Raw genomic sequence first — 19,595 nt, forward strand, 5'->3', positions numbered from 1 at the left:
GCCCACTCTACAACCAATCAATGGCCAATGGACATCCATGTAGAACCCAGAAAGGCAGACACGTACACACGCGTGCACTAATACACACAAAGCATTAACATGTCTGGCAATTCTTTCATGCATATTTCCTGTGTAGTATCTGTAGCCAGAGGAATAACATAAGAAAATGTTTTTAAAAACGAACTGTAGGAGATAAAAATCATATTTTCCTGTCTCACATTTCAACCATCAGAACATCCATCTCGCCTTTTTTTCTTGTTTGTCACAACTTTACCTCATATACTGTAAAAAAATAATTAATACCCTGGCAGGGTAAATGGTGTAAATGGTGTACCGAAAATAATTTCCTTTGTCAAAACATCCCCTCTGTCATCTAAATTCCAATCCATTTAGCCCATATTAGGGTTCAATTGCCCATACATGCCTATGCACTAGTGGATGTTCTGAGGATGTTCAGAACATGGCCACAGCTACAGTATCACTGAGATCATGACCTTGCTAGTTTTTAATAAATATATATTTTAAACATGTTTTCTGGCACACTGCCTACAGTATTACAAATATTTACATTTAATTTGTAAAGTTAAAATGTCCTGCCTCCTTGATTCAGAGCGAACAAATAATAGGCCTACACGGGGCTTCAGGACTGACAATGCATAAAGAAATACTAAATAAATTTTACTGAGATAAATGTTACATTTTGGAGAGGCACCTCATACGGTGAAATAAGGTGGTGGGTCAGTGATGTGTTTGGGCTGTTGTCATTCCAGAGGTCCTGGGGCACTGGTTAAGATCAATGTTATAATGGACTCCACCAAGTATCGGGCAATTTTGGCTGACAGTTCGGTTGCCTCTGCCACAAGGCTGAGACTTGGCTGTAGGTAGACTTCTCAGCAAGTCACTGACCCAAAGCACACAGACAGAAATGGTTCTGTGACGACAAAATCTATGCTCTGCAATGGTTTGGGGCCACCCTTGATCGCCAGGGGGCCCCAAAATTATTCTAAAAATATATGCTATTTATGACGTTGGGGCCTCACAAAGGCTCAGGCAAGCACTACTCGCATGGCAAGAAATCATAACATAATGTCACTTGGATCAATAGCAACCAAAAAGGAACTGGCAAGCTAGCTAACTGATACACAACATGCTGTTAGATTCCACAACGATAGCCAGCTAGCTTTAAAGTTACATTACATTACATTATTGGCATTTAGCAGACGCTTTTATCCAGAGCGACATACAGTTGATTAGACTAAGCAGGAGACAATCCTCCCCTGGAGCAATGCAGGGTTAAGGGCCTTGCTCAAGGGCCCAACGGCTGTGCGGATCTTATTGTGGCTACACTCGGATTAGAACCTTGCGTGTCCCAGTCATTCACCTTAACCACTACGCTACAGGCCGCCCACTGGAAAGAAAAGTAGAATTAGCTGGCTGGTTATCCAAAGAAATACTTATGCCAGTCATACATAGTCATATATAGAGGCTCTGAACTCATTTAAAATACAGGACTGAACATCATAGCTAGTTATCCAAGGAACTACATACAACTACAACTGATAATGATATATCTAAAACAAATTTTTAAGTTCACAGGAGTATTTATGTTTCTTCGAAATGTGTTGTGCAATTTGACAAGGGACATATTTAAATGCTAAAATAGTGATAATACCATTTGAAAATGACAGGTCACCTCACAAAATATTTAATTTATTTATACAAAGTATGACCTGATATTCATTAATAACAAGTTAACCACTTCTGTTTTGTAGTGGTAATATGTGTATCCATGCAGTGTAGCAGACATGTCAGTCAGCATATTAATCAAATTAATAAAAAAAAAAGATTAATAATCAAAGCAATCTGAAATAAAATGATAATACAAATGAGATTTTTCTTTTACAATTTGCAATTAAATTGCGTTAATATGCATAAATGTGTTTTAGAGACATGTTGTGGTGCACTTTTTCCATTTGTATTCTTTTTTTCAGATTCATTCATCTAAATTTTGTTTTGAGTGACAATGAGCCTTGTAAAACTTAAAGTAAATGAGAACAATCACTGAAAAACTGTTTAGGACAGGCAGTAATTTAATAAGCCTTTGGCTTCAACCCATTCCTTTTTTTGTCACTGATTATGTGAAATGGACTGGTGTAAACATGGATGATGTTTTTGCCTGTCGTATTTCACACAATTTGTTAATTTTTTTGTGTGATCAAAATAAACTATTAATTCATTCAAAAGTAAATTAAACATGAAAAATAAAGTGACAAAAGGACGATTATGATAACACACTAACATTGGATATTGGAATTAATTTCAATTTATGGAGGATTATGGGCTGGTTTTGTAGACACAATACCTAGTCCATTAATTACATTTCTTTGTAATTTTCTAGGGGCCGTATCATTTGGTATGGAAATCTGACCCCAAGTATACCATGGATCAAAAAGGTAGATTTTCTCATTTCTTTTTTCAGAGACTTGTTAACCTTTCTGCTGGATCACTAACGCAAAGGGGTCATTTGGGTGTTTCTTCATGAGGAAAATTCCTGTCACACAGGTTACTTAAAGCCATGTGATGTTAAATGACTTTTTGCAATTAGTTACACTACCTGAAATTAAATTAGCTTCTGCCAACTGAAACTTTTGTCAAAAAACCATTGAACACAACGATTAAGAACAAAAAACAGAAAACATGGCAGTACTTCCTATTTACTGAAAAGAATGCCACAAGCACCATCTGTGGTATGGTGGGTATTCTAAATGAACACATTATGTGACAGTGATCGTGGAGCAATACAGCTGTCTTTTTAAAGCCCTCCCAATGAATAGGAATCATAACTCAAATGAGATTCCCATTTGATAAAATTCAAAATACACCTTTATACTGCATTCAGGTTCTTGCATCATACCTGAATGTTGCTAGTTTCGAGCTTCTCATACAAGTAGCATTGATAGGTTGCAATAAACAACTTTTCAGGTTAGGCATACTCCAGTCATTGCCCTTGACCAAGGCACTGGCCTCAGAAGTTGGTCTCCAGACACTACACAGTGACTGCCCACTGTGCCTAGGTAACTAGGATGGGTTAAATGCAGAGGCCAAATTAACCAATGGGTTTCAAAAAAGTACATCTTGTCTCTTACATAACAGACACGTTAAATTGAACACATACCGTACTCCAAATAATTTGCTATATTAAATTGAGGTCAATAAAAGTTGAATCAAATATGCTCATGTTAATTTAATGCTTGTCTATTTTGATCTAGAAGCATTTGGCATTTGCATGTTCAACTTCTGAACCTCAAGCATATGTGTCCAACATTTTGTTTTGATAATATTGATAATGTGATAATATTATGGGCGTGGGGGTCTATCTGTATAGTTCATTTTGGTGGTAGGGGAATGGTTGTGACAATTAACCTGAATACCTGAAGCATTGCTTTTTCACATTTCAACAAAACAGTAAACACAGATCCTGAGTCACATTCTTCAGATTGAAATGACATACATTCAAAGCATGCAGACCCTGTGAGAAATGTGACTGATAGCAGGGAGGTCATCATTTCTCATCAAATCTCAATCCTACAGAAAATGTACTTTTAACTGTTAGAAGTTCTGAAAATCAGCGCATTGAAGTTGGCCCATTTTAATTAGCTCCTGTTTAGACCAGGTGTATAATGGCAATTATTGGTGATGATTTTATGATTAATTATCAGATTAATGGTTGGATTTACATATGCAGGTAAGAGTTTATATTCTTCCACGTGTAGCCTATATTATTGGTGGTCTTTGGAATTGTAACCAAGCGGTGTAGGGGACCCTTGTGAAACTTAAATTTAATGATATGCCAACTGTTGCTCGACTGTGAGCTTATGTACGTGGCAGGAATTGACCTTTCTGCAATTCGACTGTAGCTGCGCAGGGCAGGGAGTGGGTGCGGAGAGAGAAGCAAGCGTCCGGGGTAGGCTAATGCTGTCACTCACTGACAGTGATGTTGAAAGGATGCAATAACGATCGCATGTTACAGACGAAGACGCGTTTTTCATGTAATTACAAAAGAGTCTAACATGGTTGGGGGAAAGCATAAGTTCTGTCGTTGTTCATTTTCAAAAGACGTTTTGTTATTCTTATTCTTCTTATTATTATTATACACCCGCGAACTTGTGGACCGTCGAGAAGCGGAAACACTAACCACTGAGAATAACGGTACTGTTGTGCTGCGTTCCGTCATCATAGGACTATCATAACTGCTTTAACACCACGGACTCTTACAGCTGCGCAGTTAGGCAACTAGCTAAACCATCTGGGACAGGGAGGGTAAATTAATAGTCCGACAGATACTTACGCCCTTGTTTTTGGAAAACCCATGGATAGAAGCACGTCCAAATTAGACCCATGTTTCACGGTGCCGGGCCGGTTCTGTCGCTGCCTCCGTGGGGTGACTTTGGTATAAAGATCCTCTTTCGCAGCCATAATTTCAGGATTCCATTGATTTAGTCCACGGATCTGATAGCTACCATTGAATGCAGCAAGAGGAAAGAAGCAGGCATAGGAAACTGCAGATTATTTTGTTAGCTAGTACAGTGCAATCGCACTCTCCCCCCTCCCCGCCTCCCAAAAAAGGGAGAATAAAGTGCGTCTCTGCTCAGTTTTCCGTGTTCCTGTGCTCCTGCACTGTATGAGCTATGCTTCCTGGTGTACAGCGTTTAAAGTCAACATTGCAGGGGGGTCACTCGACGGAGGTCACTTTGGCGCTCTCCAGGTATCACTTTGACTCAATATTGCTGACCAGATTTGAAATTATCTTCCCTGAGCCCCTTCCAACCGAGTTGGAAAATGTAGCTAGCAACACATTTATCATGAACTGAATAATCATGAGTTGATTTGCTTCCTCTTTGCAATGACTAATTCATGAATGGCTTGTGATTGAACGTAGCTTCGGCCTGTCAGCAGGCTGGGCGTTGAGTACCGCCCCCTTTTTCTTAAAGCTATAGGCAACCGTCTGCTGTGGATGCTCTTTGCTGATACACAAACTTGGTTCACGGAACTGCTACATTTCACTAAATAAGTGAATTTATTGAAGACTGTGTTTTGAAAACAGATTTGCCTTTTTAAAAGTACTATGTACTTTGCACACAAAGTAGTATCATCATTTTGTTGATGTATCTGCTGACACAAACATCAGGACAACTCCTGTCCTTAATGTTTTAGCAGCCCACCACTACTTAGGTTAATGTAACATTATCCAATGCCTTTTCCACAATTAATTCTAGATTTTGAGATTCAAATTGAGAAAAGTTTTTAAAATTTCACATCTTCCTACTTTCCTGATGACAAATTTAGCTGCATAATTGCCAGAAGTAATGCTCAGAACTTTCTTCATGTGTTCCCTTCATGATTAAATCAGTAGCTTTATTGAAATGTGATGTTAATGCATGATATATACAAGCATACCAGACTAGATAGTTGGTTTACATCCACATGTACTCACAGTGTAATACTTCATACATTCTGGAGGGCACTTAATTGGCTTCCCGGTTTAAACTGTCAACCTTTGTCAGTGACTGTAATATTTAAGAGTTGAGTGTCATGTAACTAATTATATTTGCAATCATCCTGCCAACGAAGTAGCTAATCCTATACTGGCCACCAATTTGAAAATAATTGATGGTTGCTGCTGCTCCTCCGATCTAGCTTGTAAGAGTATCCCAGAGATGAAGTGAAAACATTTAAAAGTTATTGCCTTCAAAACTACTATGGATACCCCAAAAAAAAAACATTACAGCATGTTGCCTTAACCAACTAGTTTAACTTCAATTTTGTCTCAGAATATCACACAAGTAAATAAATAAGCCTAGAACCTTCAGTTAACACAAGCAACCAGACCCAGGAGCTATTCGGTTTTGATTTTCACTTTTTTTTGTCCGTTTCAGTTGAAAACCATAAATATTTAGAAATTTAGTCACACTGCACCTAAAGCAAACCAGCAACACTTCCATCTGTTGACAATTTCTCAGAGATGACAGCTGCAATCTCAAACTTCTCGGAAATGACGAATGACGTGCAACCATATACAGTACTTCTTGAACCGGGTGGTGTGGAGCCAAGTAAATGCACAGCAATATCAATTTAGGTGTTAGGTTCCATATCCTTGTTTTACCCAGCACAAAAGTTGAACTTGAGACCTAAAGAACCTACATGAGTTACACTGCCACCTGTCAGTCAAGAACGGAATTGCACCTTGAGTCACTTTTTTTTTTTCAGGTTAATTCCTTTTCAGGTTAGGCCGATGGGTTCAGATGAAGAATTATCCATTAAATATGATTTTCTCCTCTAGAGCAGCAACTGTTAAGAGAGCTTTAATCTCTTTCAAGGATCTTAAAGTGCTGAATGTCTCCCACCCAGTTTTAAGTAAAGCACTCCAGCCACTTTGCATAATCCGTATACATTGACTCAGGCAATTTCATTAGCGCTTTAACCTGTGGGATGAATTGGTAGCCTTACTGAGAGCCTGGCCATGATGATCCCAAGCATCTCTCTGTCTGAAGTGCCAAAAAATAATAATAATAATAATAATAATAATTAAAAGGCATTCAATGACCTGAATCACATTCTCATCCAAGACATGGCATTGCCTACAGCTGCCTGTATCACTGTGCTGGTGCACGGGGTATCCACACAGGCCAAGGGAAGTCTGCTTCCTACTGGCATACCAACGTCACCAACAGTCAAATATTTTTCCAATGCCGCCTGTAGATATCATGCATTTAAACATCCATTGATTTGCATGGTCCTTTAAGATGATGCAAATATTAAATATTAAATGCTTCCCATTTGGTCTCGTTTCTTTCTTACGAATCCTCATTTCATGTGCATTACAATCTAAAGCCATATTTATACACTTTGGATTTTTTCCAATTAAGAATAAGATTATAATCAAAATGCATCACTGATATGCACTTGTGGTATTCAAAATATTATTTAGACCAACTGTACTTAAATACTAAATATTTTACTACATTTACTAAAACACTTAAATACTAAATACTTAAAATACCATTAATGTCCACTGCACTGGACTAACCACAGACGCAAATAAAAACTAAAAGTTAAACAATGTTTAATGCAGTCTTGACCGCAAACAATCTCCTCTCTGCATTGACGTAGTCCGGCAAGGCACTGTAATCTTTCAATAAGGTGCCGTGAAATCATGTTTGCCAACTGAGACAACTTCTAGGTAGGGGAAATCTTACAATTAAAACACTCAAATGAAGAATTTGATCATTTAATTTGAAATTAATATTCTTCATGCAACAAAATGGGCAATTATAGCCAAATAATCATCTGTAGTCAGCATTTTATTTTGCTCTTTTACTGCAAATTACTGTTAAAACTAGAGGCCGCAATTCTACATTGTCCTATAGGGGGAGCCATTATCGTTATGAACAATAAAAACAAACAAGAGGCCCCTCAATATACCGCAATCATTTTTCAATAAGGTTCAATATATTTGCTGATTGTGACAACTTTTAATAAAGAAGGGGAAACTCTACAATTAAAACACTGAAATCAAGAATTAAATAAAAATGTCAAATTTATTCATATTCTTCACAAAACAAAGGGGACAATTCTAGCAAAATGACAATCTGTAGTCCGTAACATTTAATTTAGCTCCCCACCCATTACTAATCACAGTTAAAACCAGATGCTGCAATTCTACATTGTCCTATAGGGGGTGCCATTTTCATTATGAACAATAAAAACAAACAAAAGGCCCCTCAATATTCAAACTAAAAAAATAAAACATAGCCAAACAAAATTGTTGGGGCTGATAGACAAACAGGTGCTATATTTACAACAAATTATAAAGAGAGCAATAGATAAAGGACAATTCTTTAAAAAGTCTTTAAAACAAAAAGGACCCTTGGTTGAGACATTTTAGATGTATTGTACAGGAACAATTACTAACACTGCATTATCAAAGCAAGCATAAAGTACATTAGGGAAAATCAATATTGTTGAATGTCCTGATTTGTAGCGATGTAGTGAGGTAACAGATGGAACTATAAAGTAAGCTCTCAATCATGGACTAACAAATAAAAAGGCTTGGTCCTCCACAGCAACACAATGATTGGTTCCAACCAGTCAGCCAACCATAGAGTATTACTCCACCCTGTTTTGGCAGCATGAAGCTGAAAAAAACTGTGATAAGTTTGTATGGACTGAGGGCATAATATCCAGAGGTATGCACATACAGGAAAAGGGTGCATTTTTGGCTTACATGAAGAATGAAAGGGTGTTTACAAAGGCAGACGCACAACAGTCTACACGGTCTGATCCAGGAAATGGCCACACCTATTAGGTAGGACCAGCTGCAATATTACAAAATTCTCCATCACCAATTCCAACCCAACACTGAAGCCCTGCACTGCTTACATGTACCCAGCTACCTCCTCACACCTGATTAGAATAAATGGAAATGAATCAGCCCTTTGAACAAACTACTGTACATTACTGGCATTTCTCAAGGAAGCATCGACTTTCGCCAATGTTTACAAAAAATAGCCTTTCATGAGATCATACGTTTTGGCTGGAGACACAGACAGCCAAATTAATGTTACATTCTCAGGGATCTAAAGGAGGGTTTTTAAAAATTAAATGAGGATCAAGTATTTCATATATGCATTTTACCCTGGTCTGTTCCATCTCTATCTACCTACGGCTCAAACAAACAATCACAGTCCAAAGTACAGTGGGGGAAAAAGACCTAGTGCAGTACAGGGGAACAATGACAGAATTTAAGAAGCTTTTATCAAGCCAGAAAATTAGGAGTGATTTAAAATTGAGATGTTCATCCAGCAACACAGGATTAAAAAATGTACATTAAAAGCTCAGAATGTTAAAAACATGGACAACAAGCCCACTGCGAGTTGGTAGTGGTCTTCTTGCATAGTCCCAATGAGACCCTTTTACCAGTGCTGGCCCAGCAGTCCTATTCCAATGTTGTTCAGACCACGAAGGAGGACTTCTGCCTGAACTCCCCCTGAAACGCAAAAACGTCCGCCTCAGAATCCGCCTCCACCCACCCTTAACTACCCAAACAGCGAATGAACTACAAGACATCATCTACACACATTTTGGTTGAAAAGTACATCAGACTCCTGTTAAAAGGGAGGTGGTGGGAGGATTTTAATAAAAGAAAATACCAAAAACATGCAACAAAATAACAAATGGTACATTATTGTTACTGTCAATGTGCTGCATGAGCAGAGTGCTTCCAATTCAGTTCTACTGCATACCAACATGTCAATGGTCTTAACCCTCTTTATAAAAAGCATTCACTAATAAATATAAATTATGAAGTTGTGGCAAGCTATAAATATAGCAACATTGAAAGGAAAAAAATGTTTACTCCAAACTGTCAATGTTCAAAGTACTGCAGATAACGAACTACCCGCCCCCAGGTTTTTGCATGGAGCGCCCCAGAAAGCACCGGTCTCTGGTGTACTTACGTCTTCCTCGTCGACATAGTCTGAAGGAGGCTGGTACAGTGCCCGGGGTTTGCTGTGGGAGGAGATGTGGAAATTAAGCAAGTTATCCCTCCCCCTGTACCTCCCCCTCTCTCTCCACCACTCAGAGCCTGGTGAGTATTTTTTTTTTTTTTTTTGGAAGGCAGATTCAGCACGAAGAAATAGTATTTAGCCTTGAGGCAGTCTAGTTTCCCTGTAGCCATCGAGCCTCTGACGCATTACGGTTCAAAAAGGCACACGCTGCTCACCCCCTGATCTGCCAGGAGCCTTTATATGCTACATGATACATTAGATATTGGCATGAGGCCAACTGAGTTCAGAGGAATCAGTCCATGGGGGAAAATAATAAAATAAAAGAATAAAAAAATAATAATAAATACATAAAAACACTACCAAGCTACCATTTCCAAGCCAATTCATTAGCATACTGGCATTTGGCAATACATACTATGAATCATAATAATTCTTAAATATCCTAAATATCACATGCAAGTATTCTTACACACCACAAACATTATTCCTTCAATAATTTGTCAGTTTGGGATAAATATGAAGACAAGACACTCACCTTTCGGATTTTTCTGTAGAGAGTAAATGAGAAAGCACTGGGTTAGAATCTCCTCTCAGCCGTCTTATTCTTGTATTTACAATACATTTTTGAATCAAACTAATTGACTTGTAATCTAGAATCAGTGGGAAGTATAAAACTCACTAGGAAGGTAGCCCTTGCGATGGGCATACCACAGTCCGAATGCCAGCAGTCCCAGTGCCAACAGAGCAATGATCACTCCTGCTGCGATGCCCCCCTTGTTCAGGTCCTCTATACACAGAACACAGCAGCCATTTTACCATCTGTCCTATAGGCAAGGCCTGCAGAGCACATAGTGCCTCGGCTAGCTAACAAAGGGCCTATTAAACCGTTATAAGTTGACATTTGTTTATAAATGTTGTACCTGGACTGCTAAACATTAAGTACACATTCAAATGAAGTCTAATCCATAGGCATAGGTTTCACTTCAAATATGGGGAGACATAAGATACATAGATAAGATACCCCTGCGGAGTAATTTGTCCTGATCATTTCACTCCTCCCAGTTACATAGGAGCAGTGGGCAGCCACAGTGTAGTGCTTGGGGACCAACTGCAGTTCTGAGGACAGGGTCTTGGTCAAGGGCAATGACAAGAGCATAAACTGATATGCATGTATTTTGGTGTGGGAGGAAACCAGAGTACCCAGAGGAAACTATACAAACATGAGGAGAACATGCATACTGCCAGACCACCTAGACATGCAAAGTCAAATTTCTAAGTTTAAAATGTTTCCATGTTTAAAATGCTACTTTGTTCTGAAAATTAAAAGCAATAAATCTGTACTTCCGTATACTAACGGATATGATAAAGACTGGGAGAACTCACGAACTGCCATTCTAATGGCGGCACAGCTCTGAGGAGGTCCAGCACCGTTACTGGCTGTGCAGTGGTATTCTCCTGAATCCAACTTTGAGATGTGTGGAAAAACCTGGGAGAAGGAGAGGGGGGGGAGAGAGAGAGGAGATTTAAAACCACCTCTTATTCAGGAGCAGAGAAACCACGTTTCCTCAGATAAAAGCACTGACAACAATATACAGTATGCTACATGCACAGAACCAAGACTCCAGCGCAAATAAGCAAAATGTGAAAATGGGGGTGTAATGTGATACATACACCCCGTAATTGACAAGGTAAAGTCTGAATATCACAAAATATGTAGCACTTGCTATACATACCACTTGTTTATGTGAGAAACAAAAGTATAACAGTGTTTGTAACAGGTTTTGTTGAGAAATATATATATAGTTAGTAAGGAAATTTAGTTGGGTATGTGTGTGCGTGTGTGTGTGTGTGTGGCGCGCGCAAGCGCGTGTCGCTTGAACAAAGGAAAGGTAAAAGTGAGAGTAGCTAGCTGGGGTAAGCTCTGAGTTCTGGGTGTGTTAGTTATTGTTAGCTGCGAGAAGACTACTTGCATAGTTTACTCTATATATGCGCAAAAGACAGCGAATCAATTCACGTACATAATATATATTTCTTTTTTTTATAAATACACCCATTACTGACCAAATCCCCGGTTTTGGGGTCAACTGTAAACGTAGAGTTCCTGAAGGCGGGGAACTTGCTGGGGTCGTCGGGGAGGGGGGTCTTGTTCTTGAACCACTTGTAGGTGCAGGGGGGCGAGCCATCACTGTCGTAGCAGGTGAGTGTCACACTCCTCCCGGTGGTCACCGAGGCGGGCACTCTGCACATGGGCTTGGAGGGCGGCACTGCAGAGGAGAGTCACAGGATTGAAACGGCCCTCTGAACACAGCCATTTTGCAGTTATTTTGCTAAATATCACAGAGTGGCACTATACAAGAGACAATGTGCAGGAGACAATAACGTGGGAGTATATATATGCACTCCACAGAGCTAAACGTGGTGCTGGTAGGTCTGATACAGGTTTTTAAACACAGCCCTCGAGGGCCAGGGTAAATTATAAAAACCAGCTGAGCTACTCGGCTCAGGGCTGGAATGTCCTACACCATAAGATAAATCAATCCAAGATGAGCCGACTGCTTCTCTGGAGTGAGCCTACCTCCATATCATCGTCTCCCGAAAACAAGTTTTATCATCCCAGCATCAGAGTGGCTACACAATATTAGAGTGGCTATACAAAACCTACTTGTTTTTTTTGTTTTGTTTTGTTTTTTTATGCTCCTTCTGAACAATGTATACAGCTCTAATAAACAGACCTTTTGGTCCACCATTTTTTTGGTGGACACAAATCCTTTATTCACAGGCCTTGCACAACCCCAGTCCATCCCTGAGGTTAGCCAACTTCAGTAACGTAGAATACCAACCTTGCACGACCAGCTTTATGGTGGCTTCTCCGAAGCCCTGGGCAGAGGACACCTCGCAGGTGTATTCGCCATTGTCAGCACGGGTCACACTGTTGAACCTCAGACCGCCTGTGTAGAGCTCAACGCGGCCAGCATACCCCGCTATGGAACAAAAACAGGAACAAGTTCATTAAAAACAGTTTGGGGTGACAGTACACGCGAGGCACAATATACTGCAGTCTCCTTATGGGTGAACTGCAATAAACCAGAAGAAACACCAACAGAAGGGCACTGGATATATTGTCTATATAACAGCCGAGTTACTGAGTTACTTTGGTAAACTTGTTACGTGCTGTAAATATTTTCCCTTCAAGAAGATGTCCGTATTATTACCACCCCGAATATTTAGTCAAATATACATCTGCAGTAACATGCTATTTTTTAACATCATCTCCATGTGAAAAATTCAAGATCCAGATCTCAAAATCAACTATAAACTCCATGTTAGCAGGGGTTTTTATACATGTTGTCAGAAAAAGCCTTTATTGTGTCAAAGTAACAAAAATAAGCATGTGGAATTTGCTAAATGGTATTTGAACCATGTGTTACGGTCAGATAAGAATAAACGGGAGTTTCCTGGCACATCAGCATTGCGCATGGATGCTTATGCTAAAAGAATGTAGCTTTGCTGGGGTGATATTGTCATTACCCACAAGATTTCCAGTACAGTCATTCCCCCCTCACTGAACACAGCTAGTCCAAATACAACACTTAAGGACACTCATAACCTTTTGATTTTCATCACCCGTTACAGTCATGGACAGGGTGGTAAAAACAACTACACAGAGGTGAATGAAAAGGCATGTCTTTCCACAGCAAGGAACGTGCAAAATACTGGACGTACGATTTAAGACATTTACTTTTATTGTTTGTTAACCTGGTCATGGAAATCGACTTGCCAAATGGACGATCGACTTGCCATACCTTCAACACTGGAATTCTGTAAAATGAAAATGACAACTGACATGATAAATAAAGACTAGTCTTACCAGTGGGCTGTCCATCGAAGACAACAAGAGTTTGAGACTCGTCCATGAATGCCTTGAATTTCCATTCAATCCTGGGAGTTCCAAAGTCAGCACTGTATGAACATTTTAGGTCAGCACCTAGAAAGAAATAAAAACAAATGCAAAAATGAATTGTAATCAATCACAGCTGAGCACAAACTGCTTTTAATCATCTGACAATTAATAAACAGGACAAAAGCAAACATTTCTGTCTTTATGAGAGACCATGACTAACCTTGGTTTTCTGGCACGTTGATGACTGGAGTGCTTGTTGTCACGGTGAAGGCTATTGTGCCTGTATAGAGAAAGGAACAGGAGGTTAATTCAGATCATAGAGGGGTACGGTATAACTGCAATGATAGTGGTCTGCATTTATTAAGCCAGTGTGTTCTGTAACCTACTGAAAACTCTGAAAAGGGTGTGTATTTTTTAGGTATTAAAATGATTTTTTTGCAATGTACAGTATTCTTTTTTTATTTTTATTAAGGTATAACTGGGGACAGCTAAGCCCTACATCAGGGGTGTCAAACTGAATCCCTAAGGGGCCGCATTGTCTGCTGGTTTTTGAGGTTTTCTTTCAATCAGCAGTCAATTAAGGCCTCCAGAACAAGGAGTGTCGATTCTTTAGCCAATCAATGACTTAAATACACCACAGGTTCTGAGAACAACCCGAAAACCAGCAGACACTGCGGCCCTCCAGGACTGGAGTTTGACACCTGTGCCCTACATGATCAATCGCTTTCATCCTCTGATGCTGAATGGTGCAAGATACTCTAGAAATGGCATTTCTGTAGGCCACCTTACCCGACTTGGAAGCGTAATGTGTAGCAAGGTCAAACTGAAGGCTCATGGTAAATGCAGAGAGAATATGTTAGTCGAGAGGTGGACAACTAGGATAATATCGGTGTATGGTTTTCTGGCCAACATCTAGCCATAATAACTTAATTTGTCCTCACTATTTATGCCATCTGTTGTTTTAGCTGCATTCCTTGATAAGCGCATGAATGACAGCTGAACACAGTTCTGATATCCATAGATTAAACGTTTACCACGATCGAATTTATGAGTGAACCAGTGTTTGTGCATACAACAATTAGTAGCCACTCAGGTCGCCCCGTAATTGGTGGAAATTCTAAATCAATTAAACCAGTATACTGACCACAATATTTTCATTCTTAAAGATCAAACTGGATTAAAAAATAGGCTACACGGTAATGAAAGTCAAGGAAAGTTCTGTAGTTTGGCAGCTTGTAGTAGCACATTCCCTTTAGAAATTATTTGCCACAAGCACCATTGATTTGTTCCCTGTTGAAGGGAACAATGTTCCTCGTTGAAGAACAAACAGGCTCTGCATTTACAGAAGTACCTGTAAAGTTCAGGTATCCAACTGTACCACGATTTGACCGCACAAGAGGATTCTGGTAAACTGGTAGTGGCACAAGCTCTCCACATATGATCATCTACTGCTACAGAACATTATTCAGTTATGGTATTTTTTAAAATTCCAAACCTGATCGGTAATGCACTAGTGTTGAAAAAAAAAAAACCTTGTTAATCATAAGCAGGAGAACATTTTTGAATCACACAACTCACTGCATTTTAAGAGTGAACTAACAATTTTTTTATTGCTGTATGTTTGGGTCATTGTCCTGTTCAAAAATGACTATTGGCCACAAGTAGTCCTTTGTTTTCATGACAAACAGCTCAACGTGACTCTAATCAAACCATTCAAAAGGTCCCAGGGCCCATTAAGCATCTTCCTCAGAAATGGCTTCAGTCTAGCCTCTCTCCCAAAGAGGCCAATCCTCCAGCCTCCCAGTCTCCCACTCCCCACAATGAGCTCTGAAGCTCAGTGAGTATTCTAGCCGGCCTTGCTCCATCTTGCCCATCTTGTCCAGTTGTCGAGTTTGATAGAACGGTCTAATTTGTGTCATGTTATTTCTACAATTTTACACAATGGACTTAACAGTGCTCCTAGGAATATTTTCAGAATATTTTTATAACCTTCTCCTTTTTGCATCCTAAAAAGTTCCAGAGGCAGTTTCATGATAGTGTGACCGATTTGATCTTTAGTCAACAATCCTTTAGTCAACGATCCTTTAGTCAACAACCAGCCTCATTGTGGCGTTGTTTTTTTAAGTCAAATGAATGTAATTGGTGAAAAAATTATAACATTTATAAATAGTTTACCAAGTAGTCTCCCTTTAAAGTTAGTTTGTGTCAGCCACTACAGCTAATCGAACAGCAGGATAATAAAATGCACAGTATATACTTCCACAGCAGACCGACACTGTAGGCTGCACCACAAGCCACGGAAAGTTTGCCGTTAGATCAGACACCCTGTGAGCCCATATCTTTTACAGTTGAAAATACATCTGATCATTATCATCAGGCAGTAAGAAGACAGCAATAGCATTCAAACATTCAACAGTCAAAATACACTAGGGTCTAGAGAGTTCAGTTAGTCAACATACGGCCTAGATCATGGGTGTCAAACAAAACTGCAGTGCAGTCCGTTCCCTTATATGTCAGTCTATGTTGCAGTGGTCAGCTTCGAATGAAGGCCTTGAGAAAAATGTTTGATTCTTCAGGCAAACAATGATTTCAATGACCCACTGGTGCAAAAACACCACAAAATCCATCAAACACTGCAGCCCTCCAGGACTGTGTCTTAGATAGTTCCCCAAACCACTGACACAGGAACACAGAGTATCAGAAAGGAGCAATGCCCCTGCTGTGGGATCTCATCAGCCCAGTGCCCTTTGCCACAAAAAGACCTACACACTATTCATAAGGAAAAGTATAAAGAAAATCACTGAACTGTATTTTGTCACACAGGGATGGTGCATGAGCAGAGCTGCACTGGAGTGGTCAGGCTTCGCACTGCTGACTTCATTAAAAGTCTCACTCCTCTACACAACAAGAGCATGTAAACACCTTATTTCCCTAAACCCTTTGGGTGTGGCGAGTTATACAGGCATGGGCTGCATGACTCATGACTTCTACAGAAGACGTATAGCAACACTATGCCTTAACCTCTGGGACATGGTGCAAAGCTTTAAGCTGCAAACCATCACTTAGGTAAGGTATGCTCAGCACATTACATGCCGATACTTCGCATTAGATTTTCAGCACAAGACGCAGAAAAGAAGCAATCGAGAGGATAAATGAGTAGCTGTGGGAACTTTCACAATTTCCAATCTCAAAATTCACACCAGACAAGCGATCGAATGTTGGAGATTGTATCAGCAGAGAAGAATCTCGCTCTCCCGGTTTGATTAAATCTGGATTCTGAAGGATCCCAATAAAATAACTGTGGCTTCCCATGCCCTGAGGACCACAAATGGGGTTAACCCAAATCTAGACAATATGGCTTTTAAACTGAAAATGAAAAAGCTGGTGACTTCCTATGAAAAACAGGTCTGTGGAATGCTGACCGCAAACAAGAGTGTGTAAAATGTCTGATAACTTCCTTGTTTGTTGTATGAGTAGCAGTTTCGGGGGTGGGAAACTAGCTGAGACTTACGAGGAGAAAAATACAACCAAGCCTAAACAAGTCAAAAACAAGTCAAACAAAAAACGAATTCAAAAGACCATAGAGTAGTTTAAATCTCCATTTTGTAGTCGTGCACTTAGTTAAACTGGTATGGGGGGGTGGGGGGGGAGACCAATGGACTTTGAACACAATGCTGGGCCCTTGTAAAATGCTCATCCAATGAGAGGAGGGAATAAAAGTAGACAACCAGGAGCAATGTATGAAATTATCTTCAGGTTCATATACTTTAATTTCACACATGACAATAATGGCCATGACTGAATTTGTGAGGGTTTTTCAAAAATAATAATTATGAGTAATGCACCTACGCCAAGACCCTTATAGAGGAAATGTAAACCCTTACAGGATATAAAATCATATTTCACGTGGTAAACAGCTACCCCAGATCAGTTCTAGAATTAAATTCACGCATAGGCCTACAATAAATTCCGTAACAACTGGCCCTGTACTCAAGCATTGGGGTTATAGATAACCCACTCCCCACCTAGTTTAGCACTGAAAATGAAATTTACTATTTTATAAAAAACACATTTTATTATTTTTAAATAATACCTTAAATAGAAGGAATTTTCCCAGTTCCCAACATAGCCTACCGTCATACATTTATACACACTAGCACGCGGGCTCCTATAATACCGTATAACCACGCAGCAGTTATTCGTCATGGCAGAATTGCTCGAACAAAATAATTTTTTGCTTCCCTACTAAAGATTCCATTTTAAAAATAGCAAGTGAATGAAGCAAAAAAGAAAGAATTTGAGGTTAACCGAAGGTCATTTAAGACACAGCATTGCAAACATTTTGGCAAGAAACATTCAGACTCTAAAAGTTTCAACGTTACATACAAACAAAATACCATTGTGTGAAACCTTCATCTGAACTGTCTGATGTATAATTTCGAGTAGCTACAAAAAGATAGTCCTACCTGTTGTCTGTAAAAAGAGAAGTACAAATACGAAAACAAACATGTCGGCAGTGATAGGTGCTTCTTTTGGAGCGTCGATTCCACCTGACTACAGCCAACAATAACTTTATCGCAATATTCTCAACCAGCAGGCCCGTCTTCCTTTAAACACAATGATATCGAATAAGCCCACGATCGAAACTGGAAGTTTCTCAAGCCCAAAATGGACAAGTCGAAACACCTAGTGACGAAACCCACCCTTCCGCATAGACCTCACCTGTAAAAGGAGGATTGGCCTGTTACTTGATAGTCCCGGTGACGTGTTGGCAAAGCACCAACTGAAAGAGGTTGGGCCAGTTCTGCATATTTTTGTAATTACTATCGTTGGTGAAGTGGACGAACAAGTCCTTGGATCGCTTTGGACAAATCCTCATAATTTACTGGCTAAAATCACCACGATATTTAACTCTTTGCTTTGACAATTCATTTTATTTTAGTGGCATAGGCTTATACATCCTGGCCTTAAACAGTTTCAAATGTATCTCTCCAGTCCTAAATGCAAACAAATCGCTCTTAAAAATACCCATTCAAAAACTTACACAAATACAGGCGTATTTTTACTGTCTGAAATGCATGTAGCATATAACCTACAATCATCTAATTGGGCTATACTGTGCAATTGGCTATATTGAACATAATAGACATATATATTTATTATCCATGCCTGCATGTGCTGAAATATGATGTTTCTGAGAGGGATTTTGCTCAACAAAGAACCCCCAACAGTTTCTTATGATGAATTTATATTTTACATATTTACAACTTGCCTGCTTAGAATGGCTTGTATAGGGGCAATGTTCCTGATTTCTATAAACAGGGCTGGGGGGGGGGGGGGGGGGCGCTGGGTCACTGTCACAGCCTGAAGGGGACCCATCAGAGGATCAGGGATTGACATTTCTCCCAAAGCTCAGAAAGCTTGTAGTAAGCCTCTGGTGCCATTGAAGTCCTTTAGAAATGATAAATGTGTGGAATTTTACTATTTTGGACAGTAAATGGTTGGCATTTATATAGCGCCTTCATCCAAAGTTCTGTACAATTGATGCTTCTCATTCACCCATTCACACACACACTCACACACCAGCGGTGATTAGCTGCCATACGAGGTACAATTAATGAATTAATTCCTGTATTAAATGTACTGTATTTCATATATCTGATTTCTTTGGTGATATATTAGTGAAGTGACATGAAGACCATTTCCTCACCGATTTTTGTTGCCTCTTTGAAGTTGGCTCCGAGGAAGTAGTTGGCCTCTTCTCCTTTTTCTTTTACATTTTTGGTAGCCACCCCCCATTGGCCTATTATTGCCACCTACTGGAGTGTTGGGTCATTTCACACTTTAAGTCTAAGAGGGGAAAAAAGGTTTGTGTAAATCCTTGTATGTAATTTCCCTGTGTGGAAAATATATTCCCTTTCCTCCTGTGCCCTCTTGTGTCCTATTGCCATCTTTCACCTACAGCCTTCACAGTCCTGCACTTCACCTGAGCTTATGGGAGCTTACTACCTCTGGAGGCATAACAATGCTGTACAACCTGCTTCTTCCATGTCGCACACACACACAAACATGCACACGCATACACACATTTACTTATTTCAACCAGAAACCTGTGATCCTCCCTGCTC

The 19,595-nt window shown here is 39.7% G+C and overlaps 2 protein-coding genes across 2 annotated transcripts in view; both read right to left on the bottom strand.

The window, feature by feature from the left end:
• Positions 1-4,872, bottom strand: part of ubash3ba (ubiquitin associated and SH3 domain containing Ba) — a 53,038-nt gene extending 48,166 nt beyond the window's left edge. The window contains exon 1 of the mRNA XM_061249833.1: positions 4,349-4,872. Within this exon, the coding sequence (XP_061105817.1) occupies positions 4,349-4,476 (128 nt within the window). The 5' untranslated portion in view covers positions 4,477-4,872. The remainder of the gene's footprint in view (positions 1-4,348) is intronic.
• A 2,707-nt stretch (positions 4,873-7,579) lies between these two features.
• f11r.1 (F11 receptor, tandem duplicate 1) lies at positions 7,580-18,190 on the bottom strand. Its single transcript, XM_061248704.1, has 10 exons — positions 17,934-18,190; positions 13,688-13,747; positions 13,435-13,551; positions 12,407-12,547; positions 11,628-11,830; positions 10,950-11,052; positions 10,246-10,353; positions 10,102-10,114; positions 9,516-9,567; positions 7,580-9,046 (listed from the first exon to the last, which is right to left on the bottom strand). The coding sequence occupies exons 1-10, from the start codon at positions 17,974-17,976 to the stop codon at positions 9,011-9,013; spliced, it is 876 nt and encodes a 291-aa protein (XP_061104688.1). The 5' UTR covers positions 17,977-18,190; the 3' UTR covers positions 7,580-9,010.
• Between the last annotated feature and the right edge of the window lie 1,405 nt (positions 18,191-19,595).

Source organism: Conger conger, chromosome 7 (assembly GCF_963514075.1).
Source record: "Conger conger chromosome 7, fConCon1.1, whole genome shotgun sequence".
NCBI classification, from domain to species: Eukaryota; Metazoa; Chordata; class Actinopteri; order Anguilliformes; family Congridae; genus Conger; species Conger conger.